The 27021-nt window shown below is 54.0% G+C and overlaps 1 protein-coding gene across 1 annotated transcript in view; it reads right to left on the minus strand.

Moving 5' to 3' along the window:
* The window catches only part of IFT140 (intraflagellar transport 140), a 60903-nt gene that overhangs the window by 32929 nt on the left and 953 nt on the right, over positions 1–27021 (minus strand). The window contains exons 2-16 of the mRNA XM_023728382.1: positions 26313–26534; positions 23489–23610; positions 22707–22849; positions 19823–19998; positions 17538–17629; positions 16852–16958; positions 14754–14899; positions 10936–11139; positions 10484–10556; positions 9940–10031; positions 8892–9019; positions 7815–7932; positions 6966–7096; positions 4792–4960; positions 3091–3222 (exon numbers count right to left, since the gene is read on the minus strand). Coding sequence (XP_023584150.1) covers positions 3091–3222; positions 4792–4960; positions 6966–7096; positions 7815–7932; positions 8892–9019; positions 9940–10031; positions 10484–10556; positions 10936–11139; positions 14754–14899; positions 16852–16958; positions 17538–17629; positions 19823–19998; positions 22707–22849; positions 23489–23610; positions 26313–26534 — 2055 coding nt within the window. The remainder of the gene's footprint in view (positions 1–3090; positions 3223–4791; positions 4961–6965; positions 7097–7814; positions 7933–8891; positions 9020–9939; positions 10032–10483; positions 10557–10935; positions 11140–14753; positions 14900–16851; positions 16959–17537; positions 17630–19822; positions 19999–22706; positions 22850–23488; positions 23611–26312; positions 26535–27021) is intronic.

Consider the following 27021-nt stretch of genomic DNA (forward strand, 5'->3'; position numbering starts at 1 on the left):
GCAAACACGTCCACAGGACGGAGTCAAGAAGACCCACCTCGGGGGGCAAACACGTCCACAGGACGGAGTCAAGAAGACCCACCTCAGGGGGCAAAGACATCCACAGGACGGAGTCAAGAAGACCCACCTCGGGGGGCAAACACGTCCACAGGACAGAGTCAAGAAGACCTACCTCGGATCACAACAGATGGTTCTGGACAGAGCTGGAGAAGGATGTACAGCATAATTCCAACTCACGAAGAAAAAGACCAGATTTACTGGCCTAAAGGAGACTGGAGAAACCCCGAGTATGGCCCCCAGACACCCTTTTAGCTCAGTGGTGAAGTCACCTCCGAGGTTCACCGTTCAGCCTGGGAGTGGACAGCCCCGTAAAACCAAATGAGACTAACGAGGTACAGGAGACCAGTGACAAGGGCCAGAAGGCAGAAGGGGACAAGGAAGCTGGTGATAGGGAACCCAAGGTTGAGTAAGGATATTGTTGATGTGTTGTGAGATTGTTAACCGTTGTCATAGGGCAACATTTGTAGTAACCGTTAAACGAGAAACAATTTTGTTCTATAAGCCTTCATCTTAAGTGAGAATAACAGCACAATTGGAAGAGCGTAGTCAATGTCACTGAACTGTGCATGTAGAAATTTTTGAAATGGTGTATCTTTGGCTATGTGTATTTTCACCAGAAAAAAAGGTTGAGAAGTTAGAGGGTTGATATGTTGTGGGGTTGTTAACCAATGTCATAAAACAACAAGTGTACTACTGTTTCATGAGAAACTATTTGTTTTGTAAGCCTCCACCTGAAGTACAATAAATAAATAAATAAATAAAAAAGAAGACCTACCTCGGGGTGCAAAGACGTTCGCAGTACAGAGTTAAGAAGACCTACCTCGACAGAATTTGGCCAATCAGACAGACATGTCTCCAATCCTCACAAAAACCAGTCCATTTTACTGCAGGAAAAGCCTACCCATCGTTCCACACTGTGATGGCCATGCAGCTGTTTTACCTGGTGGCACAGGGAAATGTGAGCCAACTGTGCCCAGGCTCATCCTTGTTCTGAAACACGTACGTTGTTATATGTGAGGTTTCAGCAGAGCCTTAGAACTGGAGAACCACCTCATCACGTAATTTTCATAAATTGAGGAGTAGCCACCGCCCCCTCCCCCATCATGAAGTGAATGGTGTTCCCCAAAACATGTTAAAATCCCAACCCCTGTGCCTGTGGATGTGATCCCGTCTGGGAACAGAGGTTTTCTTTGTTAGGTTGATGAGGTCACACCTGAGGACAGTGGGTCCTAAACCTCATCACTCCTGAGCTGTAGAAAGAGCAGAGTAGACAGACAGACAGACATGGGGGAAGACAGATGCCCTGTGAGGGCTGTCTACAAGCAAAGGAACACCAAGGATGGCCAGCAGGCACCAGCAGCTAGGACAAGAACACACAAGGAATTGACACCCTTGAGGCCCTGGTTTGGATTTTTAGCCTCCGAATCTGTGAGAAAATAGATTCCTGCTCTTTAAAGTCCCCCCTTGTGGTATCTGTGTTACATCAGCACCAGGAGAATAAGACACCCCCAAGCCCTTTACGGCAAATCCATTTAAAATAAATAACAGCCCTGGGAAAAATCTGGGCGAGACCTATTTATATCCTTGCTTTTGACTGACGGAGTCTGCGGAGTACAATCATGTTGGATTCCGTGGCCAAGCAGAGGTTCCCACACAGGACTTCACTCGGTCTCGGCTCCTCTGTGCTTAACTCTCCCCTCCCCAGGCTAAGCGTCCCCCCGCCCCACCCCCACGCACCTTTGGGTACAAAACTCACACAGTCTAGTTGTAGAAAACTAGAAAAGGACAGAGAGCCTGTTTTTAGGGTTGATTTTAAGTCACCTCATAAAAAACAAACAGACAAGGTCACGCCTACATAATCCGTGCCTTCCTGACTTAAACGTGGGGAAAGAAACGGGGAGATGACACGCGCGTTTGCTCCCGCGAGGAGAGAGGCTCCTGCGTTCTGTGCGAGAAAAGACCCCACAGAAAAGACGTGAGCCCCGCCCCAGTTTCTGAGGGATGGGGGCCATGGCCTCCGGCCTTGTGGAGGCTGTAGAGAGAGGTTCCCATGTTCTGTGGGAGAAAAGACCCCACAGAAAAAACGTGAGCCCTGCCCCAGTTTCTGAGGGATGCGGGCCATGGCCTCCGGCCTCGTGGAGGCTCTAGAGTGGCTGACACAGAACCCTGTGAGCCCGAGTCTCGGGGTCTGGGGAGCAGCCAGGGTGCCTGTGAGAAGCCGCTGCAAGTGACTCTGGTGGCTTCCGCAGGTTAAGAAGGACGGATCGCCGAGGAAGCTGGAGGCCTCACTCACAGTTGGAGCGTTTCCGTCTGGTTTCAGAAAGCTCCAGGGCAAATGTCCCCCAGTAGATAGGCCACACACCCTTACGTTAGCAGGAGATTTAAGGATCAGAGAAGGCTCTGATTTCAGGTCTCGAGGGACTTGGGGGACGAGGAGAGGGTCCCAGGGAAGGCAAGTGAGGCATTCAAAACTGCTCAGCATGTGTGCGTGCGCGTGTGTATGCATGCACGCACGCTGAAAATCAGCCCATTTGATCACAAATTTTAAAACAATCATGTGTTGGAAACGCACACACAGAAGCCAGCCTGGGACCGTCTCTGGTGGTTGGGATTATGACGATCTGTATTGTCTTTGTTCTTGAATTCTACTATCTAAATTTCCTATGGTGAACACAGAAATGTGTAATTTTTTAAAAGACAGAATAGAAAGAGAAAAGCGGAAAGGCATAGTGCGTCGGGGAGAGTGCCAGGCAGAGCGGCCACAGGGCCCTGGCCTCCCGTCAGACTTAAGAACCCCTTTGCCTTGCACCGCTGCCCATAGGACAGCCTCTGTCCCTTCCAGGAGCAAGGACACGGCTCCTCATTTTCTCACCCGGGAGCCCTCAGCATCTGCTGGGACGTCAGGGGACAGAGCTAAGCAGGTGGAGAACCACTGAGAGGGGAGCCCTGCCCTCATGAACCCCTGGTGCCAACTCCCTCCCGCACGCGGGCGGCCCAGGCTGGTGGGAGCCCACCAGCGCCCCATCGCACCTTTCTCGTGAAGTAGAAATAGGGCACCTCGACGCCCAGGAGCGCCTGGAAGGCGGCTGGCCGGGAGAAGCTGTCCTGCAGCAGAAGGCCGTGCTCCTCGGAGACAAAGAAGGACAACACCATGCCATCCGCCTGTGGAGACAAGGACGGGGGCGCTGGCTTCCACGGGGCAAAGTGACTGCAACCGTGCTTCTAATTTCCATCTCCCTGCTGGGACATCGGACAACACACAGAGGATGGAGGGAGAGACGGACGTGGGCACAGATGACCCACTCTCCCCTCAGGGCACGTGGCATAACCGTCTTTTCTGACTGCCGAGCCTTCTGGAAGGATGCCCTCACCGGGCCAGAGAGCTGCCGGGCCCTCTGACAGGCTGGTTTTCTTGAAGCAAAGGCTGACCCCCGCCCCAAGCTATGGAATCAAGCTCTACAGAGCTCGCTCTTGCCTTTGAAGAGCTGTCCCCTCGGATTCTCCCCTCGGATTCTAAATCAGTGACAGCAGCCGACTCCTCTCTGCTTTCACGGAGCAGGGAGCGCACAGCAGAGAACCCAGCCTTCTGGGGGTTCTCTCCCGCACCACGCACACTCGCACAGCCCCTTCTCCACAGGAAACAGACGCCACGGGCCGGGCCACAACACCCCCTCATCTTCACAAAGACAAGCGGGCAGCTGACCACACATTAGGACGCTCAGCACCTGTGTTTCTCCTCCTTCCACTCCTTGTGATTGAGTTGGTCACTGTGCCATCCACCGCCTGATGGAGGCGCCTCTGGCAATGACAGAGCTGCACCCCGTCACGTGTTACCACATAAAGGCTCAGAACCAAGGGCTGGATGGATCTGCTTCTGAAAATCTCAAGTGTCGACGCTGCCCCCAGCGAATCCGCAGGAGGCTCCGCCATGTCCAGCCCTGGGAAAGAGCGCTTTGGGCAGACACAGGTCCTCTGAGGTTCCAGGGGGTCCTCAACCGACTTATTTGAGGACCTGACGTAACAAAGTCCTTTTCGAATGAGGTGGGCCATCAAGATGCAGGCGCAGGCGTCTGACGCCCACGAGACACAGGACCCAGCATGTCAGCGAGCACCCTCCTAGGGGGTGTGGGGCCCGGGCTTGATCCTGGGGGCTGACAGCTTGTCGGCATGGCGGTCTGGAAGGCCCTGCAGGAGCTGGGCAGCATGGTGGTCAGGGTGAGGGCGGCGGTCGGGCGAGGCAGCAGGGAGTGGGCGGTGCCTGCCTCCCGAGTCAATAGGGAGCTCCCTTGTATGAGGGTTATAAAAGGTCACGGAAGGTCACGGAAGGTCATGGACCAAACGCCGGTACAGCAGGCTGCCCCAGAGATGAAATCATAGGGGGTGCTGACATTAACGGGTCCGTTCACATAAACTGTCTCAACAACGAGCTCTGTTCGAGCCCTGAGAGAAGGAACACGTAGCAGCTGAGGTAACAGAAGAACCCAGACAACAGCCTTCCGCACAGACCAGAGGAAGGGGGGCCACCTCTGAAGTGAGCCTGAGAGGACAGACACGCTCGCAGCTCCCACTGTGAGTTTATGGGAACGTTTCAGAATCCGCTTTCCGGGTAACCCTCCGGCGAACTGCGTCACAAAGGTCTGAGCCTGGCACCCAGCTTGCACACAGGTCTGCACCCACACGCATGCACACGTGCACTCACACACACACGCACACATGCGCGGCCAGGTGTACCGTGGGGCCGGTGTCGTCAGCAGTAGGGGGCTGTCTCTCCGTGGCCAGCGGCTGGGCCCCAGGTGCCTCAGGGACGGCCTCACACACAAACAGCCGTGGCTCAGTCTGGTCCCAGAAGTGGCTCACGGGGACATGGAACGTCAGGCTCTCATCGGCAAAGACGCTGCTCCTGAAAGACAAAGACATACTTCCTGAGGGTGTTACAGGCCCTGGGACACTCTCAGTGGGGAAGTGATGTCTAGGTCTGCTCCAAGCACACACAGGCAGTGGCCGTCTGAACATGCCCTGCCCTCGGGTCTTGGAAGCTGGCAGGAAGCGTTCCGGCACGGCCTGGTCAGCCAGAGGTCGGTGTGCGATGCTTTCAGCAACTGGGACCAGCGGGCAGTCCCTGAAGCTCAAAGCCGCCCTGAGCCCTGGACCAGCAGCCCTACCCCCAGCCGTCTGGGGACACAGCTCCGGTCCCAGCAGCGTCCCCGTGTGGCACTGCACATCTGTCTCTAAAGCTTTGTGTCTGTGGCCTAGAACTCAGAGCCCTGTGAGGTGCTGTCAGGAGACAGCGAGTCTGGGGTCAAGGCGGGTCAGCACTCAGAGACGGGCACGGCTGGCATGGGACAGGGGTGCCGCTGTGGCCACATGGGCTCTCAATGGCAGTGGAGGATGAGGACCCGCCCCCAGGAAGGGAGATCCTCACAGATGTTCCTTCATTGACACAGCAAGTGCCCGCGTGGCCGTGCCCTGCCCAGATACAACCGGCGCAGAATTTTAGATGAAAAGGGGCATGTGGTGCACCTCTGGGTGCCTGGACCACGGGCAGGGGCTTCTGCTGCCAGACGCGCAGGAAGGGGAACAGGGTGAGGAGGGGCGTGAGAGCCGCGGAGGCCATGGCGGCCCGTGAACGGGGGCCCTGCACAGATCCACAGACATCTCAGGACAAGAGCAGGGGTAGGGGCTGGGGCCACAGAGGTGGGATCACGGGGAAAGTCAGTTCCGGGGCTCTGGACCCAGCTGCCAAGGGAGCTCGGGGGTGAGGCTGGTGAGGGTGGGTTTCTGAGGTGATGGCGAGGGATGCAAGGGGCTGCATTTTGAGGAGAGAGAACTGGGGCCAAGTTGGGTGGGAAGTGGAGACTAAAGCATACAGCTGGGAGTCATGGGAGAGACGAGGGACAGCCCCGTCCCCGTGGAAGGGGGGCCTGGACGGGGCTCTGAGGAGGAAGGGGGCTGGGGGGTGCTGTAAGGCACGGCCAGCGGGAAGCCTGTTGGGAAGGAGGAGCTGCCAACAGTGGTGACAGTGACGGAGTGAGAAAAACAGACAGAAAAACAGCTGCTGGACCCAACATTTTAAAAACCACCGCTTTCCCGTGAATGGCTGCTGCTAGCCCAGCAGCCCCCTTTCCTGCGCTTCTCCTTTGAGCCTGCTTTGCTGTGTGTAGGCCCCCTCTGAACACCACTGACACCCTTTCTTCAATGACCGGGGACAGACCCAACCCGTGTCCTTCTGACCACGGCCTGCTTTGCTGTTGTGCATTATTTCATGCGAAATCAAATGCAAACCATAAATCAACGTTACAAGCACTTAAATTCCTATGAATATTTTCTTAGCAGCAGGATGAGCTTTAAACATATGTTACATCAACCCGCTGAAGAAAGAATACTTTTTTCTGGGAATACATCATCTAAGAAGACAAGGGCGCTCCTGACCTGGACGCGCGGATGGATCTGAGCCGCCTGTTACTTTCCTCTGGGGGCTCGAGGGCCATGTCTGCATACACGTTAACACAGTCCTCCCTTCAGAAGCTCAAGTGTCCGCTAAGTTAATTCCAAACCTTATTGAAAATCTGGAAAGCGGAGATTAAAGACTCACATCTCTCCCAACTGCCCAAGTGTGTTTCTGTTTTCTGTTTTTGTTTTTACTACCGACGGTGGCTGCAACAAGGGGCTCAAGCATAGCGACAACTGTGAGGACGGCGCGGGAAGGGCAGTGTTTGGTCCTGCTGTACACGGGGTCGCTACGGGTTGGAGCCGGCTCGACAGCACCTGACAACAACAGCTAAGCTGCAGAGGAGGTCTGACGTTAGGCGCGTGGTTTGGCAACAACCTGCCCGGAAGTTGAGAAATAACTGTCTACCATTTCTAGCCTTTTATCCCCAACAACAAAGCCCACAGCCCAGTCTCACTTCCTGGTCTCTTGCCCATTAAAGGAGAATGTCTCTCTCCAGTCAATCTGCCCGGTCCTAAAGTCGAAGATGGTCACCATGTCCAACTCCACGTCGTAGAAGCAGATCCTGGAGTCGGGGCTGCTGTCGGCCTGGGGGAGAGACAGGGGGAGCTTACCGGCCGCCCAGACTCTAGTCCCAGGGCTGGACTCAGGGCCACTGCCCGCCACAGTCCAGAGACCCACGCCCTGGTGTCACGGATGCACACGGGCCGCTCGGCTCTCAGGGTTTACCTTCTCTTGGAAGGCAAATGTGAGTGTCAGCTGCCCTTCATCCCACAAAAACAGCTGTTGAACCACTAGTTTATAATTTCAGAAAATTAAAAGATTCTAAAAAGTGGGATGCTGAGTGAAAGAAGTCAGACACAAAGGGACGTGTAGTGTGTGGTCCAGGTGACGGGAAATCCCCAGAAGGCACAGGAAGCAGCTCGGCGGTCAGCAGGGCTGGGAGGGGAAATGGGGGTGACCTCAAAAGTGCTGTTAAGCTTGTTTCTTTAAAAACCCAAACCAGCTGCCACTGCGCTGACTCCAGTGGCGCCCCCCCGTGTGTCGGAGTAGAACCGTGTGCTCCACAGCGTTTCAGTGGCTGATGTTTCTGACATCGATTGCCAGGCCTTTCTTCCAAGGCGCCTCTGGGTGGACTCAAACCGCCAACCTTTCGGTTAGCAGCCACGACAGCAGGTCGGAAGCCAGGGTGATGCATGAGCAGCCAGGGCAAGGAGGGGATGGCCGGCCCTCCTGCGTGTGCACGCCTGCCCTTCCGCGGCCGGCTGGGTCTCCCCCTCGCAGGGTGCATCTGCCTGGCACTCACCTTAGTGAGGAGGAGGCTGATTCTGTTCCCGCTGGCATTACAGCGCAGCGAGGCGATGCCCCCGACGCCGGGGACCAGCTCGGCCAGGTTCTTGCAGTTACAGTGCACTTTGGCCTCTCTGTGGAGGAGAAAGGAGGTCAGTGAGGCAGGGTGCCGTGTCCCCTGGGTGCTGGCCGCTCACTGCCTGCAGACAGGTCACGGGCGAGGACCCGTGCCCTAAAAACCCTAAGCCTCCCTGCACAGACACGTTCCACCGACACGTCGGGGGCTTTTGACGCCGCGTGTTACGTGTGGACCACGGCGCAGGCCAAACTCAGAACACGGGGGAGATATTAAAACTCAAATATGTTTGTGAGCAAATATGAATGTGTTCTTATCCCCCTTCATCTTTTTACATGAAAAGTACATGTCACACACACTGCGCAGTACGAGCTGGGATCTTCCACACCAGGACGGGGATCCCTGCGCTGGGCCGTGCGCGGCTTTCCGCTGGGCGGAGAAGCTGTACTTTATTAACCAGTCCCCTGCCAGTGCTGTCTAGCTGCTTCCAGCTTGTTGCTGACATAGAAATGCTGGGTGTTTAGTGGCAGCTCGCTGTCCAGCTGTTTCCAGCTTGTTGCTGACACAGAAATGCTGGGTGTTTAGTGGCAGCTCAAGGAGTCCCCGGGTGGTGCAAACAGTTCAGCGCCTGACTACCAGCCTTAAGGGCTGGTGGTTCAAACCCACCCAGAGCCGCCTCGGAAGACAGGCCTGGTGACCTGCTTCCAAAAGGTCACAGCCTTGAAAACCCTGTAGAGCAGCTGCACTCTGCACAGGTGGGGCCGCCAGGTGTCAGGGCCGACTCAACGGCAGCTAACAATCAGAGGTGGCCCACTGGGATTGCTTAAAATGCTTCATTCAGACTCCGCAGATCTCACCTAATGTCCTAGAAAGACCGTCCCCTGCACTGGGTGGCTCTGGAGCCTTTCTCAGATCAAGGTGGGACGTTAAGTGGAGACCCCTGGCTTCTCCCCACCCACCACACTATCTCCTGTCAATTTCCAAAACTCACTACCTTTACTCAGACAGGAGTTGTACCTTCGAGAAAGCTCGAAGCTTTTGAAGTGCGCCAGGTCTGTGCCGACCACCAGGAAGCTCCCACAGGTGTCCAGGAGGCAGGGGCTGCCCTCAGTCTCGGAGAAGGGCAGCAGCTGCTTGACAGTCCCCTGGGGAGAAGGACAGGGCACTCAGGAACGCTGCTTCTGTGGCACTTCACTGTGCAGGAGCCCTAGTGGCACCACGGTTAAACACCTGGCTGCTAACTGAAAAGGTGGTGGTTTGAACCTGCCCAGTGGCTCTGACAAAGACCTGGCCATCTGCTCTCGTAAAGATTACAGCCTCGGAAACCCTACGGGGCAGTTCTGCTCGGTCACACGGGGTCGCTATGAGTCAGCATCGACTCCACCGCACCCAACAACAACAGTAAACGCTGTTCAGATAGTCTCTTACACCCTTTCCTACCTGCCATCTGTACTATGTGGGGGGACGCCTCCATCCTGGCCTTGCTCTCCTGCGCACGCGGGGCGTGGCCAGTCCAAACACAGGCTTCCTTCTCTGGCAGCCCCCACTCGCTGCTTGGCCCCAGGATGCATGTTGGACCTGGCGATCATCTCCTCCCACCTCCCCTGTGTGAGCAAGGCTGGCAACGGCGCCTCGTCGCTGCCCAAGCCTCGCCTCTCTCCAGCCACTGAGCCCTCGGCTGCAGCTGAGGCCCCACCGGCCCCAGGTGGGGCAGAGTCCCAGGAGCGGCTGCCCTGTGAACGCCTGCTGACCACACACGTTTGAGAAGCAGGGTTTTGAGGGAGCAGGATGTCTGACAGGTGAAAGCAGCCATACCTCTGAGGCCAAGCAGAGAGGCGCCACACAGCTGGCTCTAAGGTAATGGACACTCGAGTGGGATTCTGGGAGACACTGTCACAGAGACAGAGCGCCGCCCTGGCTGCCTCTGGACCCGTTTTTACAGTGACCCCAGCGGTAGGTCGGGTCTAGCCCGTGGGGTCCACAGACAGGTTGTGGCTACATTTGGAGGTGGCATTTTAAGCTCAGCTCAGCCACCACAGCCACACGCCCTCGGCCTGTGCCTTACCTGCCAGGTTCGCACTTGGACCCGGTGTGGCTCCACGGTGTAGACGCTCTCCTCGTGCATCGCCAGCACCGGGGACTCACACGGGAAGGTCCCTGGAATGGAAGGTGGACGTTGTGACGGTGGCAGCGGCTGCTCACCTGGCTCCCAGCCCGGCCAGTGTTCTCCCTCCTGACGGGCCTAGCCCCTACAGCTCCACGAAGGTGACATCAGCGGCATCGCGCAGGTGGGGAAGTGTGACCCGAGACGCGGGGACTCCCCAAGGCCACAACCAGCAGTGGGCACTCACGCAGGCCCTGGGATCCCTGCCTGCCCCCCATTCGTGGGGTCTCCTCTTTATTCAATGCCACAAAGTGAGGGAACACCCCAGCCCTGAGGGCATGCGTCTGCGCTAGCAGGAGGGAGGGACGTGTGAATTATTAGGAGGACACGTGGCAGAACATGAGGGACGTGAGAACTCCAGGCATAAAGTGAGGGAAGGACTCGAGGGACAGGCAAGCCCTGCAGGGAGCCCGCGTCCCCTCTGCTGGAGTAGACAGACTCTTACCCGCGTTTCGCAACGTGGCTCCCGAAGGCTCGAAGATCACCACCTGCTTCCCGTTCCAGACGGCGACGGCGTCCTGAAGGGAAGACAGAGGTCAAAAAGCGACATCAGGGGAATGTGGGGCACGGACGCAGGTCCACTCCACATTCCTGCGTCCCCTGCTCTCCTCCTTAAACATCCCGGAACTCGCCCTCGGTCCCCCAACCTCAGCTCGCCAACCTCGGAGGGACGACTGAGCCTGATTTTCACGTGTGTGAACGCCCTGAGCTTCATTATTGCTTTCTTTATGGCTCTGGCTCACAGGCGAGTCGGCAAGGAAAGCCGTGAGGATGAAGTCACATGTGGACCAGCCTGCATCCAAGCTATGGGTTGTCCCCAGTCACCCCAGCCACCAGCCCCCAGTGACATCATGCACGTGGAGGCCCCCCCACCCCCGCCCCTCAGCCCCGAGTCACCTTGGTGGCGAACACGCCACTGACGTGCATGTCCGTGCGCAGGCTGTAGGTCGTGCCGGCCGCCAGGAAGGCCACGTGCAGCAGGTTGGACGACAGCTGCGCTGCTGCCACCTGCTGGTGGAAGTGGGCGGCCATGGCCTGCTCCCTGAGGATCACCACAGCGCTCCCGCTGCTCGCCGCCAGCAGCCCCTTCCTGGAGCCCCACTGCGGGGGCGGGGGGCACACAGGGGAGGTCAAAGCCACGTCCACAAACACGAGGGCACGCAGCGCTGCCTTCTTGTTTAAAGAATGGTTTTTAAATTTTTTTTAGAAAGATGAAACATGCACACGGTACAAAATTTAAACAATACTGCTACTCAGGTTCCTGAGCACGTTCAACAGAGAACTACCATCTGCCCCAGCAATTCCACTCCTGGGCATACGCCCGGGAGACTGGACAGCAGGGACTCAAACAGACACGTGTCCACAAACACTCCCTGCAGCACTGTCCGTGACAGCCAGAAGGGAACACCACCCAAGCGTCCAGCACAGGTGAGGACCAACGCGATGTGGTCCGTCCACACAGGGCAGTCTTACTCAGCCATCGGGAGAAGAAGTTCTGCTACACGCTACAGTGTGGGCGAACCCTGACGAGGTGATGCTAGCGGAATAAGACACAAAGGGACGGGCGTTGTGTGATCCCACTCACGTGAACTATCCAGAACAGGCAAACGCGTCGAGACAGACAGCAGACAGAGGTCACCGGGGCGGTGGGGGGCGAGGGGAGCAGGGCGTTATTGGTGGGAAGAGGAGTTCTGTTTGGGGGACGAAAGCGTTCTGGAACTAGATAGTGGTGGCAGTTACGCAACATTGTGAGCGTAAATAATGCACTAAATTATATACTTAAAAATGATTAAAATGGCAAAATTTGTACCTAATTCACCACAATAAACAGAAAAGACTCTGGGGTCCTAAAAGCCTGTGAGCAGCCATCTAAGGTACTCCACTGGTCCCACCCCGTCTGGAGCAAGGGAGAATGAAAAAGACCAAAGACACAAGGGAAACATTAGCCCAAAGGACTAACAGACCACAACTACCACAGCCTCCACCAGACTGAGTCCAGCACAGCTAGGTGGTGCCCGGCTACCACCATCAACTGCTCTGACAGGGATCACAACAGAGGGTCCCAGACAGAGCAGGAGAAAAATGTAGAAGAAAATTCTAACTCACAAAAAAGACCAGACCCTCTTAAAAGCTAGCAAGTGGCTATCTAAGGTGCATCAATTGGTCCCAACCACCTGGAGCAAAGGAGAAAAAACAAAACCAAAGACACAAGGGAAAGATCATTTCAAAGGACTAATGGACCACAACTACCACGGCCTCCACCAGACTGAGTCCAGCACAGCTAGGTGGTGCCCGGCTACCACCACCGACTGCTCTGACAGGGATCACAACAGAGGGTCCCAGACAGAGCAGGAGAAAACTGCAGAACAAAATTCTAACCCACAAAAAGACTAGACTTACTGTTCTGACAGAGACTGAAGAAACCCCAAGAGTATGGCCCCTGGACACCCCTATAGCTCAGTACTGAAGTCACTCCTGAGGTTCACCCTGCAGCCAAAGACTAGACAGGCCCATAAAACAAAACAAGACTAAAGAGGCACCCCAGCCCAGGGGCGAGGATGAAAAGGCAGGAGGGGACAGGAAAGCTGGTAAATGGGGAACCCTAGGTTGAGAAGGGAGAGTGTTGACACATCGTGCAGTTGACAACCAATGTCACAAAACAATATGTGTATTAAGTGTTCAATGAGAAACTAGTTTGCTCTGTAAACCTTCATCTAGAGCACAATAAAAAAACACACTGATCCTCAGCACTGTGATCAGCGGGCAGAACCCTAGGCGCTCCTCCAGGTGAGGTCTGTTCTGACTGGCCGGGTCTGAGCTGACGCCCAGTGCCCGTTCTGTACCAGGTATCAGACATCAGGACCATCACCCCAGTCACAAAGTGCTGCCATGCAGATACCACTGTTTCCTCTAGGAAAACTTACAGAAGGATTCCTGGTGGCTCAACGGTTAAGTGCTCGGCTGCTAACCGAAAGGTCAGCAGTTCAAACCCCCCAGCAACTCCGTGGGAGAAAGAACTGGCAATCTGCTTCTAAAGATTACAGGCCAGAAAGCCCTGTGGGTCAGCTCGACTCTGTGACGCACGGGGTCGCCAGGAGTCGGAATCAACCTGACGGCACCGACAACAACATCTGTCTGGTCTCTTTCCTCGTCACTGAACCCGTGTCCGGGGCCTCGGATGATCACACTGTGCAGTCACAACCACCAACACCCAGTGAGCCCCAGCAAAGGTCAGGAAGGGGGTTAATGATCAACACCTATGTTCTCCCTGGACCCTCACAACAGCCTACGTGGGAGACGTTCCTGCTGGCCCATTTCACAGGTGAGGAAAGCGAGACATAAAAACCAGTTGCCACCAGATCCATTCCGACCTGTGGTGACGCTATGCGCGCAGAGCAGAACTGTGTTCCACAGGGTGTTCAAGGCTGTGACCTTTTGGAAGCAGACTGCCAGGCCTTTCTTCTGAGGCAACTCTGGGTGTGTGTGAATCCCCAACCTTTAGGTTAGTAATCGAGCATTTACATTCTTGTTGGCCCATTTCACAGATGGGGAAACTCAGCCCTAAAAGGATTGAGTCCTGCCCTTTGGCAGACAGCGGCGACCTGGTGGGAAGTCCGACTCAGGTCTGCTGAAAAGCCTTGCTGTCCTTCCAGTGGCCACCACAGAATGACTGTTCCAAAGAAGAAGCATCCGTGTTTGCTAAAACCAGAGGGGACAGGGTGATGAAGGGCAGGACACGCCTATGATCTCGGAGTGTCTTCCCACCAGACAATTCACTACTCAGGAAGCAGGAATACCCTGAACCTGAGCCGGGCAGACACCCCTTAACCATACAGCTAAACCAGCACCCTCAGAAACGGGACATACAGACAGCTTGTGCCTCCCAGTGGGAAAGACACAGCCTCAGTCTGGGGTCTTCCTGCTGAAAAAGCACCATGTGGATCTGACCACGAGGAAAACTCAGACAAGCCCAGATTAAGGCAGTCTACAAAACATATGGCTGTGACCCTCCAAAATGTCAAGGTCATAAACAAGTAAACTGGATAGAACCGGAAAACAGAGAACGTCCCCGCTCTCGGGCATTTCTCTCTCCAGCGCGAGGTTTCACACGTTTCTCCTGTATTCTAACTACTCTTAGGTAAATTATCCGTGCTCTCCTTCATCAATTTATCCACTGCACTTCTTACATTTTTTTATAAATTTGAGTTGTTTTCCACATGGCCTTCATTCTAAGCCAACACTGAGGGAAAGATACCCCATCAGCTTAGAATAACAGCTTTTCTGGGAAAGCAACACCCCCCAAAAAGCACAGCCAGCACATTAAGTATCTATCAACTACAAGTTGCATGCCAGCATTGGCACTCACATGAAGAAAACAATGTGCACTAAGGCTCCAGAAGGTGTGGTGTTACAGAGATTAACCCTACACATCCTGCAGAGGGAATATTTACCCAGATCACTTCCCTTTTTGTTCTAGTTTTTGTTGTTCTTCACTGCCCAATTTGAATAAATATTTATGTACTCAAACTTGTCACTCTCTGCTCTGCATTTATAACTTCAGATCCGAGAAGGTTACACTTCCTCCACAGATCTGGTCATGTTCTATAATCCTGACACCCAAAAGGCCTTTGGAAATCTTTCTTGCTGTCATTTTTATATAGTCTTAGGTTGGATAACTGACAAAACGGGCAGCTGAAGCTCCCACAGGGCTGTACCTTGATCTGTGTGATGTTCCCCTCCAGCTCGGTCGGCGTCTGCAGGGCCCACCTGTCCTTGCCCTCTGCCCTGCGGCTGCTCTGGGGGCCTGGGGCTTTCTGCCACATGGCAACGCGCCCTCTGTCGGTGCCAGCTGCCAGAAGACCTATGGGTGAGAACAGAGCTCACACCAACCCAGTGAAAAACGGATCAAAAAAGATACCATAGAAGAATCCTGACCAAAAGGGGGAAATGAAGAAGAGAATTTCAAATTCTCATGGAATCCAGATGTTCTGGAGCCATGGAGGCTAGATGAGCCCCCCAAACTATTGCCCTGAGATAATCTTTAAACCTTAAACCAAAAATAGTCCCGTTAAAAGCAAAGAATAGTTTAGCTTAACTAGTAAAAAATGTCTGACTTGAGCACGGTGCTCTTTTAAGGTCTACCCATACGAGATCAAATTGACAACAGCAACTCGAAAGGTTAGATACAAAACTTAGAGGGCAGTGACTTTATGTTAATGAGGGAGGAACAACTCAGAAAAGGAGGGTGACAATGGTTGCACAACTTGAAGAATGTAATCAGTGTCACTGAATTTTACACGTGAAAACTGTGGAATTAGGTATGTTTTGCTATGCGTAGTCTCAACAACAACAAAATAAATACAATTAAAAAAAAAAGAAAAATGGGATTGAAACAGCAGCAAGCTCCCTGCTCTGACCACCTCTCTGAATGTCAGCCCTCTCCCCTCAGTAACCTCCAGCCACCTCCCTGGCTGTACCTTTCTTCACAGGTGCTTAGTGTCACCTGGCAATATAGTGTGGGTGTGTGTGTGGGTGTGTGTTTAGGGGGTCTGCTGTTATTTTTTCCATCCATGTGTGTGTGTGTGCGTGTGTGTGCGCGTGTAGGGGGTTGCTCTTTTCTCTGTCCTCCACGAAAGCTGGGGTTTGTCTGCCTTGTTCTCTACTGCTCCCCAGTGCTGGACCAGTGCTCAGCCTAGCATACCAACCAAAAATAAAAACAAACCTGTTGCTGTTGGTTCTGACTCATGGTGACCCCATGTGACAGAACAGAACTGCACTCCCTAGTTTTCTAGGCTGTAATCTTTACAGAAGCAGATCACCAGGACTTTTTTCTGTTGCGCTGCTGGGTGGGTTCGAACTGCCAACCTTTAGGTTAGTAGTCAAGTACAAACCATTTGCCCACCCGGGGATTACATAAGTGTCTGCTGGATGGACATCGGCTCTGGGTCATCTCCTGTCTGTTCTTTCTGTCCTTTGTGCCTGTGTGTGCACGCCGGTGCATCTGTATGTGCACGTGTGTGCGAACGCGCAACTGTATGTGCACGTGTGTGAGCACGTGCATCTGTTTGTGCACGTGTGTGCGCGTGTGCATCTGTATGTGCCTGTGTATGTGCGCGTGTGCATCTGTATGTGTACAGTGTGTCCATCTGTATGCGCCTGTGTGCGCGTGCACATCTGTATGTGCACGTGAGCGCACGTGCATCTGTATGTGCCTGTGTATGTGCGCGCACGTGCCTCTGTATGTGCACAGTATGTGCATCTGTATGTGCCTGTGTGTGCATGTGTGCACCTGTATGTGCATGTGTGCACGTGTGCATCTTTATGTGCACGTGTATATGCACACACGTGCACCTGTGTGTGCACATGTGTGCACCTGTGTGCGCACGTGATTGCATCTGTATGTGCACGTGTATGTGTGCGCACGCACGTATCTGTATGCACACACGTGTGCACCTGCATGTGCACGTGTATATGTACACGTGTGCGTGTGCATTATGTGTGGCTGTATGTGCACGTGTGTATCTGCACGTGTGCACGTGTATGTGCACGCGTATCTATATGTGCACACACGCGCGTGTGCATATTTCCCACACTATCTCCGTGGGGCTTCAGGAGGGACCAGAGCTGACCATGTGCACACTCAGGCCGGCCACACTCTGGCCACATCTGAGGGCCTCATGTGGGCAACAAAGCTTTACTGCCACCTGCTCGGTGTAACTGACGACTCACACAGCTGGCATCACTATGATGGATCCACAGCCGCTGCGAGGTCCGAGGCTGTCAACTTCTCTTACACGGGCCAGGAAAGCTCACCTTTGCCTTTGCAGTAGGAGACACAGTTTATATTCTCTCCTTTTTCAAAACCAAACTTCTCCTCTGGGCTCAGTATGTAATTCTCGCCTCGTTCTAAGTCCCAAAACCTACAAGGGAAGAAAGAGCCCAGAGGGGGGCTGTGTTAGGGCATGTCCCTGCGCTCAGAGGGTGCTGTTGACCCTGAGGATGAGACTTCAACCATCAGGGAAGACGTGGCCCCTTGGCCCTCAGTGAGAGGAGGGCCACCTGACCTTGGGGCCCGTCTGTGCCGGCTTATAATCAGAGAGAGCAGCGTTGGTGTGAGACGGCTCGTGTGCAACTCTACGGCACGACGGCAACAAGGGGCGCCAGCCTTGTGCAGCAACGTGGAGACCCCCCAGTACTGGACCGAGCAAAAGCCGCCAGACACAGAAGAACACGCTACGTGATTCCACGTACACACAGCTCAAGAAAACCAGGCAGAAGTCAGGACAGGGTGGGCCCGGCAGGGTGGAGAGCCCCCAGCAGGAACTGCAGGGTGGGGCAGGGACGTGGGGGTTCGCCAACGTTTTGTCCCCTGGTCTGGGAGCTGGTCACTGGACGTGCATTTTCTGTACGTGTGTGACACTGGAGTGAAAAGTCCCCTTCAAAGTGACCACGCCCGGAGGGCTTTCAATCAGGGGCGCGACTGCAAAGTCGGGTCTCACCTGAGCACCGTCTCCCCAGTGGCCGTGACGAGCAGGCTGCCTTCGATCAGAGCGATGTCAGCCCGGCGGCCCATCTTCCCACTCAGCTTCACCTGTGGGAGGGAGACATGACCCAGAGGGAGCACCGCGCTTTCACCGAGACTGGGATTCCTGGAGCCTGGGCTCTGGTCTCTGCATCTCAGGGAGACCCAGCGAGTGTCGCCTCAGGGACCTGCTGAGGCAGGAAGCACCGTGCAGGTGACACGACCTCTGAGGGGCGCCACCATCTTCAGGACGCACAGGTGAGCAAACTGCAGCCCTCACACGCAACGTCGTCAGTGACAGCGGCCACCTCGCGCACGGCACGCGGTGTCATCGGTGACGGCGGCCACCTCGCGCACGGCACGCGGTGTCATCGGTGACGGCGGCCACCTCGCGCACGGCACGCGGTGTCATCGGTGACGGCGGCCACCTCGCGCACGGCACGCGGTGTCATCGGTGACGGCGGCCACCTCGCGCACGGCACGCGGTGTCATCGGTGACGGCGGCCACCTCGCGCACGGCACGCGGTGTCATCGGTGACGGCGGCCACCTCGCGCACGGCACGCGGTGTCATCGGTGACGGCGGCCACCTCGCGCACGGCACGCGGTGTCATCGGTGACGGCGGCCACCTCGCGCACGGCACGCGGTGTCATCGGTGACGGCGGCCACCTCGCGCACGGCACGCGGTGTCATCGGTGACGGCGGCCACCTTGAGCAGAGTATGTGGCAGGCACCGGTCAGCGAGCATGTTTCTAGAGCGACTCCGAAGTGGAATCACGACCATGCCCTGGCCGCTCCTCCCGTCCCTGCCGCACAGGAATAGACGGCGGCTGCCCAGCACCCCCGGCCGTGAGGCTGAGCTGGGATTTGAACCAAAGTCGGACTCCAAGGTCAGGCTCTCCACTGCCGTGCTGCAGGGCAGACGTGACCAGACTGACACTGGGGAAACAAGCAGACCTGCGACCTAATCGGCTAGGACGCCCTCGGGGAAAGGGCCGGCCTCTCCCAGGAGCGGGGCCCCTAGGTATAAACCAAGGAAGCAGTGGGTCAGGCCAGCAGGGCCCTTGGTGGCAGCAGGTCCCAGTCGCCAGCCCCTCCTGCAGGGCGCACTACCGCCCAAGGACAGGGCGCAGGTGCTCGCGTGGAGACGCTGCCCGAGCCGAGGCCCCTGGGGCACCACCACACACGTCATGGTCCTTTTCCAGCAGCCACGTTAGCACACCTTCCCCAACAGGGTAACTGCAGCCACGCCCGGCAGGCACGCTGAAGTGGCGTGTGGGCTAGAGGCAGACGTGCAAAGAGCACGCATGAAGTCCCCACCAACAAGCGCTGGGTGACAATCACTGGGGCCCGGCCTCCCATGGCACTGGCCTCCTCGTGCCCTACGCCGGCACGGGCAGAGGTGGGGTAACACACCACCCGTGCTTCTGTTGTGCAGCGCGTGGGGTGCTGCGAGGTGGGGGAGGCTGGTCTTGGTCTCACACCCGGTGTCGGGCTTCTTGCTGGCCACAGACCGGCCCCTCCTCCTCATCCCAGCCAAGTCTCTCTCAACACTCCCACACAGGTCTAGCGACACGGACAGTCTCACACTCTTCTCCTCCCTCACTTACAAACCCAGTGCTGCGTGACAGATGACGACACCAACGAGCAACGTTAGCTGCCCTTAAACAGACAACAGGTCTCCCGTCCTGAGAGACAAACAAGGAAGTGGCTGGGAAGTCAGTTCAGTGAGTCTGGCCTCTGAGCTCCACAGCACCTTTGGGAGAGGGAGCCAGTTCCTTGATGCTGCTTCCTCTGGACCCTGCTGCTGTGGGCTGAATGTGTCCCCAAACAAGCCGTGTTGAAGTCCTAACCCCTGGAACCCGTGAATATGACCTTGTTTGGAAAGAGGGTCTTTGCAGAGGTTATCAGTTAAGTTAACCTGAGGTCCGACTAGAGCAGGGTGGGCCCCATCCCATCTGAGTGGGGTCCTTATAAAAGAGGAGACAAGATACAGAGACACACAGGGTGGACAGGACATGATTGGGGAGACGGAGATGGAATGATGTGGCTACAAGCCAAGGACTGCCAGCAACCACCAGAAGCTGGAAGAGACAAGGAAAGATCCTCCTCCGGAGCCTGCAGAGGAGGCACGGCTCTGCTGACACCCTGATTTCGGACTCTGCCTCCAGAACTTCGAGAGAACACGCGCGTGTGGTGTTTAGCCCGTTTGTCACCTTGGTGGCAGCAACCCTGGGACACGCGCCCATCCGCCCTCACGCACCTTCATGACCTCCTCGGCCTCGCCCTCGGGCATCACCGTGTACAGAGACAAGAGCAGCATCTCTGTCACCACCACCAGCGCCTCCCGCTTCTCAATGTAGAACAGCATCTGCACGGGGCTGTCCGTGGATGCCACCTGGGCCGTCTTGCCCTTCTCATCCACGTAGTGTACTGTCCCTGCAGGCGAGAGCAGGCGTCCTGTCGGTGTGGCTCCTACGTTAAACAATGACATTTCGAGCGGCCACTTTTATTTACTTGGGAAAACATTTAAAGTAAGACCTCGCACTCCTGGAGCTGAGCTGAGCACCTGGCATGTAACAGGTGATTACAGAACAAACAACGGGGGTGCCTTGTGTGCTGGCCACACAGTGAGGGGTCAACGTGCAATTGCTGACAGAACGAGTCACCATGTCAGACCTTCCGAGACAAGGCAGTCTCCATTTGTTTCCATCAGAACAGAGTGAAGTGGCTCTGTGGATACGGGACACACAGCTGCAGGAAGCTAGCTAACTTAGCAAGGAGGCCTGGGGTGGGTACTCGGCGGCTAACAGAAAGGTCAGGGGTGTGAATTCGCTAGCTGCTCCAGAGGAGAAAGGCCTGGTGATCTGTTGCTATAAAGATGACAGTCTAGGAAACCCTATGGGGCAGTTACACTCTGGTTCACGGGGTTGTCATGAGTTGAAATCAACTCTACGGCACCCGACAACAACAACAACAGCTAACGTATCACTCTAACACCGGCATGCATGCAGCTTGTTGCTATTTTTTGCTGAAACATTATCCGTTAGTTTAACCCCATTACCAGGCATCCCTAAAATGCTTGATGTCTGTTATGGATTGAATTGTGTCCCCAAAAAATGTGTATCAACTTGGCTAGGCCGTGATTCCCAGTATTGTGTGGCTGTCCTCCATTTTGTAATCTGATGTGATTTTCCTATGTGTTGTAAATCCTAATTTCTGCCTGTAGTTAATGAGGCAAGATTAGGTTATGTTAAAGAGGATTAGGGTGGGATGCAACATCCTTACTCAGGTCACAGCCCTGATCTAAGGAGATCTAAGGAGAACCTGATGTAAGGAGAGTTTCCCTGGGGTATGAACTGCATCACTGCTTATCTTATAAGAGACAAAAGGAGAGAGAAGCAAGCAGAGAGACAGGGACCCCATACCACCAAGAAAGAAGAGCTAGGAGCAGATAGTGTCCTTTGGACCCAGGGTCCCTGTGCTGAGAAGCTCCTAGACTAGGAGAAGATTGATGACAAGGACCTTCCACCAGAACTGACAGAGAGAAAAAGCCTTCCCCTGGAGCTGGTGCCCTGAATTTTGACTTCTGGCCTCCCAAACTGTGAGAGAATAAATTTCTGTTTGTTAAAGCCATCCACTTGTGGTGTTTCTGCTGCAGCAGCACTAGACAACTGAGACAGAATTTGGTACTGGGAGTGGGGTGCCTCCAGGCACTTATCAGTAAAGCTAAAGAGCTTTAACACTCGCCCCAGCAGGGCAAACACTGGGCTGGCCCAAGAGTCCCGAGGGGCTGAGAGGCCAAGGAACCAGGATGCAGAAGCTAAAGACACAAGGAACACAGGCATCAGAGCTGCCTCGGTCTCGAAGGGTAGGGTCATAGCCTCTGGGATCTCAAAGAGTGGAGCTGCGGCCTCTGGGGTTTCAAAGGGTGGGGCCACAGCCTCCTAGGTTTCAAAGAGCCAGATCTTCACCAACTTGGTTATGGAGTGTGGGGTTGCCTTTCATGAGTGCCAGTGGGATGTGGCCAGATCCGCTGCCCAAAGCTGAGGGGGCAGGGCTGCCATGCTCAAAGGGCAGAAGAACTCAGCCTGCGGGGGCTGAGGGGATAGGGCCGCCACTCAGATGGACTAGAAGGATGGAGCTGCCCAAACGTGAGGGAGAAGAGCTGCTGTCCCAGTGGGCCTGGAAAGCAGAGCCAAAGCCCAGGGCCAAGGGACTTCCACCCAGAATCCAGAGAGTGTGGCCAACACCCAGAGTCTGGGGGGCAGGGCCATTGCCTAAATGGTCTCAGAGAACAGAGGATTATTTTCAAGGCTGGAGAGCTAATGTAATGTGGTCTGCTGACTTGCTTGGGGCCTGTTATTCCTTTTTTCCCTCCAATTTCTCCCATTTGTGATAGAAGCAGATAACTTGTGTTCACAGATGAAGAGGAATTTTGCCCCAGGATAGAATGCGGACTTGGAGTTAAGACTTTTGGGATGATATGATGGGGTGAATGTATTTTACACGTGGCAAGGACATGAATTTTGGGAGGCCAAAGGGTAGAATGTTATGGATTAAACTGTGTCCCCCAAAAATGTGTGTCAACTTGGCTAGGCCATGATTCCCAGTATTGTATGATTATCCTCCATTTTGTGATCTAATTGTCCTATGTATTGTAAATCTTAATCTCTCCCTGTGGTTAATGAGGCAAGACTAGGTTATGTTAAAGAGAATTAGGGTGGGATGCAACACCCCTACTCATGTTACAGCCCTGATATGATGTAAGCAGAGTTTCCCTGGGGTGTGGCCTGCATCACCTTTTATCTTACAAGAGATAAAAGGAGAGAGAAGCAAGCAGAGAGGGAGGGACTTCCTACCACCAAGAAAGAAGAAACGGGAGCGGAGCACGTCCTTTGGACCTGGGGTCCCCGAGCTGAGAAGCTCCTAGACCAAGGGAATATTGATGACAAGGACCTTCCCCCAGAGCTGACACAGAGAAAAAGCCTTCCCTTAGAGCTAGCACCCTGAATTGGGACTTCTAGCCTCGTAGACTGTGAGAGAATAAATTTCTGTTTGTTAAAACCACCCACTCGTGGTACTTCTGTTACCACAGCACTAGATAACTAAGACAATGCCCTGTAACCATGATGTAGGTTTCTTACCATCCATCAAGCTGACAAAGAACGACAGCCCCTCCTGAGGTCCCATCTTCAGGAAGCTTCCGAAGCCGCTCTTCCTCCAGTTGAACATGTCCAGCGCCTTCTCGTCACCACTCACAGCGGCCTTTGCCAACTGCACGAGGTCCCTGAAAGCAACAATGGCATGTGGTGTGATGGACCCTCCACCCCCATGGAGGAAGATGCTGTCACTACAGACTGGCTGCATCACCTCTGCCAGGGCTATGACTTTCCCTGGGTCCCGATAAACCACGTCTCTGCCTCCAGCACCCCTGGCCCCAGTGAGCATGTAAACACACACACAGTTGCCACTGGAACCTCCTACTTACTTAAGGAGCCCTGGTGGCATAATGGTTAAGTACTTGGGTGCTAACCAAAAGGTTGGCGGTTCGAACCCACCCAGCAGCTCCGAAGGAGAAAGACTTGGCCATCTGATCTGTAAAGATTACAGCCTAGAAAACCCTCTGGGGCAGTTCTACTGTCATATGTGATCGCTGTGAGTTGGAACTGACCTGACGGCACACAGCAACAATAACAATAACAGAGCTATTCAAAAAGGAGCCGTGGTGGTGCAAACAGTTAAGTGCTCGACTCCTAACTGAAAGTTGGCAGTTCAAACCCTCCCCAGTGATTCCACGGGAGAAAGACCTGGTAATCTGCTCCTGTAAAGATTACAGTCTTGAAATCCTATGGGGCCATTCTACTCTGTCACACGGGGGTGCCATGAGTCGGAAATCGACTTGACGGCACCCAACAACAACACTTACTCGCCGGGAGGGGGGAGCCGGAAGATGCAGTGTGTTAGGTGTTTTCCGTACTCGAGTTTCAGCAAGGGCGTCCCTTGTACCCGGCCTCTTTGGTCCAGCCGCCACAACAGCAGAGCACCAAGCTGGAAACATCCAACAGCAAGTGTTTGGTGGAAGCCACACATTACGCTGTGCAAGACATCATGGGCTTATTCCTTTTTTTAACCTACAAAACTACCTGCTCAGTGAAAAACTTAAGCAACTCAAAAGTGTTTAGTCAGAACTGCAAAGTCCTCCCCGTGCCTCTCCACATCCTTGCTCCCTAGAGATACCGGCACTATATGTCCATTGTATTAAGTAACATTTCAGTTTTCCAATAGGTTCTGATTTGCAGAAGAGCTGTGAATAGAGCTCCACGCAGCACCCGTTTCTCCTGTTACTAACTCCTGACATGAGCGTCATGCAACTGTTATGTGAGTGAACCCATATTGGGATGTCTTTATCAGCTAGCAGCCATACTTTACCCAGACTTTCTATTTCCCCTAATGTCCCCTTTCTGTTTTGGGATCGACGTGTCTCCTGAGACTCCCTGCAGCTCTGGCAGTTTCTTGTCCTTGCCTTGTCCTTTGCGACGGGCACAGCTGTGAGAAGCGCCAGTCAGGTGTTGTGTGGAATGACCCCCTGTTGGGGTCTGTCATGAGGAGGCCAGAGCGATGAATTTCTGGCGAGGAGGACCACAGGGCTGCAGTGCCCTTCTCAGCTTGTCATGTCAGGGCCGCGTGTTCTCAGCATGACCTATCACTGCTGACGCTGACTTGACCCCCACAGTAAAGTTGCCCCTCTTTCTTTCTGTGCTCCTTGGAGGGAGTCACCACATGCAGTCCACACATAAAGACAAAGGACAAGGTGTCTCCATAGATCATTTGGAATTCTTCTGCAAGGACATCTGTCTCTTTCCCCCGTTTATTTACTTCTTCAATCATTTATTTATCTCAGTAGTGAGAGCCCCGGAGCTGGACGAGCAGGGCTAGGGAACTGCTAGGGAAGGAGGGAGATGGCTCGCGGGCACTGGCGACTTGGAGTGCCGTGCATGTGATGGTACCTGAGGCACTTGCCCCGCCTGGAGGAATGCAGTTTCCTAGTGAAGCTCATTTAAAAATGACAGACATACCTTTGCCGCAGAGTGACACTTTAGAATGAAATTTTCAAACCCTGGTTCTAATATACAACAAAGTCTGTAATTATATCTGATAAGATCAATTGAATTTGGCAGATACACAGCTCACGTGATTTGGTCTTCAACATGCTTCCCAATTTGTGTCCATCAGCGCACAGCCACGGGAATGCAGAGGTTTGTAATCAGTGTCAAGTCTGCTTATGACTCTCATGGATTCAACTGTGTCCCCCAAAAATATGTGTTGTAAATCCCCCCATACCTGTGGTTAGAATCCCATCTGGGAGTGGGTTTTCCTTGTTATGTTAATGAGACAGTATTAGTGTCGTGTGCGTCTTAAGTCAGTTTCTTGGAGACATAAAAGAGCAGAGAAAGCAAGCACAGATGGGGGAAAACAGATGCCATGGGAGACTGCCAAGGAGCCAAGAGACAGAAGCTGAAGAGACAAGGATTTTCCCCCAGAGCCAAAGGAGAAAGAGAGAGAGAGAGCCTTCCCCTAGATCCAGTGCCCTGAATTCAGATTTCTAGCCTCATAAACTGTGAGAAAATAAATTTCTACTTGTTAAAGCCACCCACTTGTGGCAGTTCTGTTACAGCAGCACTGGGCAACTAAGACAATGACTAATCAGCCATCAAGAGAAATGAAGTTCTCATACACATTATGACATGGGGGAATCCTGGAGACATGGTGCTGACTGAAAGAAGCCAGACCCAAACCCACAAAGATTGCATGATCCCACTTACTTGGAATATCCAGACCCAAACCCACAAAGACTGCATGATCCCACTTATGTGGAGTATCTAGACACAAACCCACAAAGATTGCATGATCTCACTTACGTGGAATATCCAGACCCAAACCCACAAAGATTGCATGATCCCACTTACATGGAATATCCAGACCCAAACCCACAAAGATTGGATGATTTCACTTACGTGGAATATCCAGACCCAAACCCACAAAGATTGCATGATCCCACTTACGTGGACTATCCAGACCCAAACCCAAAAAGATTGCATGATCCCACTTATGTGGAGTATCTAGACACAAATCCACAAAGATTGCATGATCTCACTTATATGGAATATCCAGACCCAAACCCACAAAGATTGCATGACCCCACTTACATGGAGTATCTAGACACAAACCCACAAAGATTGTATGATCTCACTTATGTGGAATATCCAGACACAAACCCACAAAGATTGCATGATCCCACTTACATGGAGTATCTAGACACAAACCCACAAAGATTGCATGATCCCACTTACGTGGAATATCCACACCCAAACCCACAAAGATTGCATGACCCCACTTATATGGACTATCCAGACACAAACCCACAAAGATTGCATGATCCCACTCATATGGAACATCTAGAACAGGTGAACGCAGAGAGACAGAAGGCACATCGGTGGTTGCCAGGGCTGGGGTGGGGCGGGGAGTGCCTGCCGAAGGGGTACTGCGTTTCTGCGAGGGGAGGAAAAACCTTGGAAGTAGACAGTGGTGGTGTTTGCAGAATACAGTGAATGTAATCAATGTCACTGAAGTGTACACTTCAAAATGGTTAAAGTGGCATTTTTTGGTTATATATACGTTTCACCACAACAAAACAGAACCTGTCATAGGCCACCACCGCCCCCAGCAGCGGCAGCAAGCGGTCTGCTCACCCTGTCCCCGGAGAGCAGGCAGTTGCCGTTGATGCTCCAGGTGAGGACGGTGATCTCAGCAGTGTGCGTCGGGGGCACGGCGTGCTGCTCCTTGTCCTGCTTGTTGAACATGATCACCTCCCCCGTCTCCCAACCGACGGCCAGGACCAGCCGCATAGGGTGCCAGCACAGGGCGGTCACTCGGAATGACCGCTCGATGTGGGTGTCGGGCGCGTGCTCACCCTGAGTGGGACGAGAGGGGAATCCCTTCTTAGGGCAGCAGTGGTTGCTCTAAGCATTTCTGGCTCGTCAGAGGAGCAGACATCAGCTAGAAGACAGGGCTGCTATTGCTGGGTGCTGCTGTGTCGATTCCAACTCACAGCGACCCCATTGGACAGAGCAGAACTGCCCCACAGGGTTCTCTACGCTGAAATCTTTACAGGAGCAGATTGCCAGGCCTTTCCCCCGCAGAGCTGCTGGGTGGGTTCAAACTACTGACCTTTCGGTTAGCAGCCAAGTGCTTAATCGTTGCACCCCTGGGGCTCTTTGTCCTCGTATTAAGGCTTATATAACATCGGGAATTTGGCCTCACTGGGAACTGATAATGGCCGCCATGTTTTCTCTTCATGAGAAAGTCAGACCAGAGCTATCTGAACACATGTGCACATGTGCACGTGCGCACACACTGCACACCCACACGTGCACACACACACACTGCACACCCACACGC

The sequence above is a fragment of the Trichechus manatus genome, unplaced genomic scaffold (genome assembly GCF_000243295.1).
Source record: "Trichechus manatus latirostris isolate Lorelei unplaced genomic scaffold, TriManLat1.0 scaffold00024, whole genome shotgun sequence".
NCBI lineage: Eukaryota > Metazoa > Chordata > Mammalia > Sirenia > Trichechidae > Trichechus > Trichechus manatus.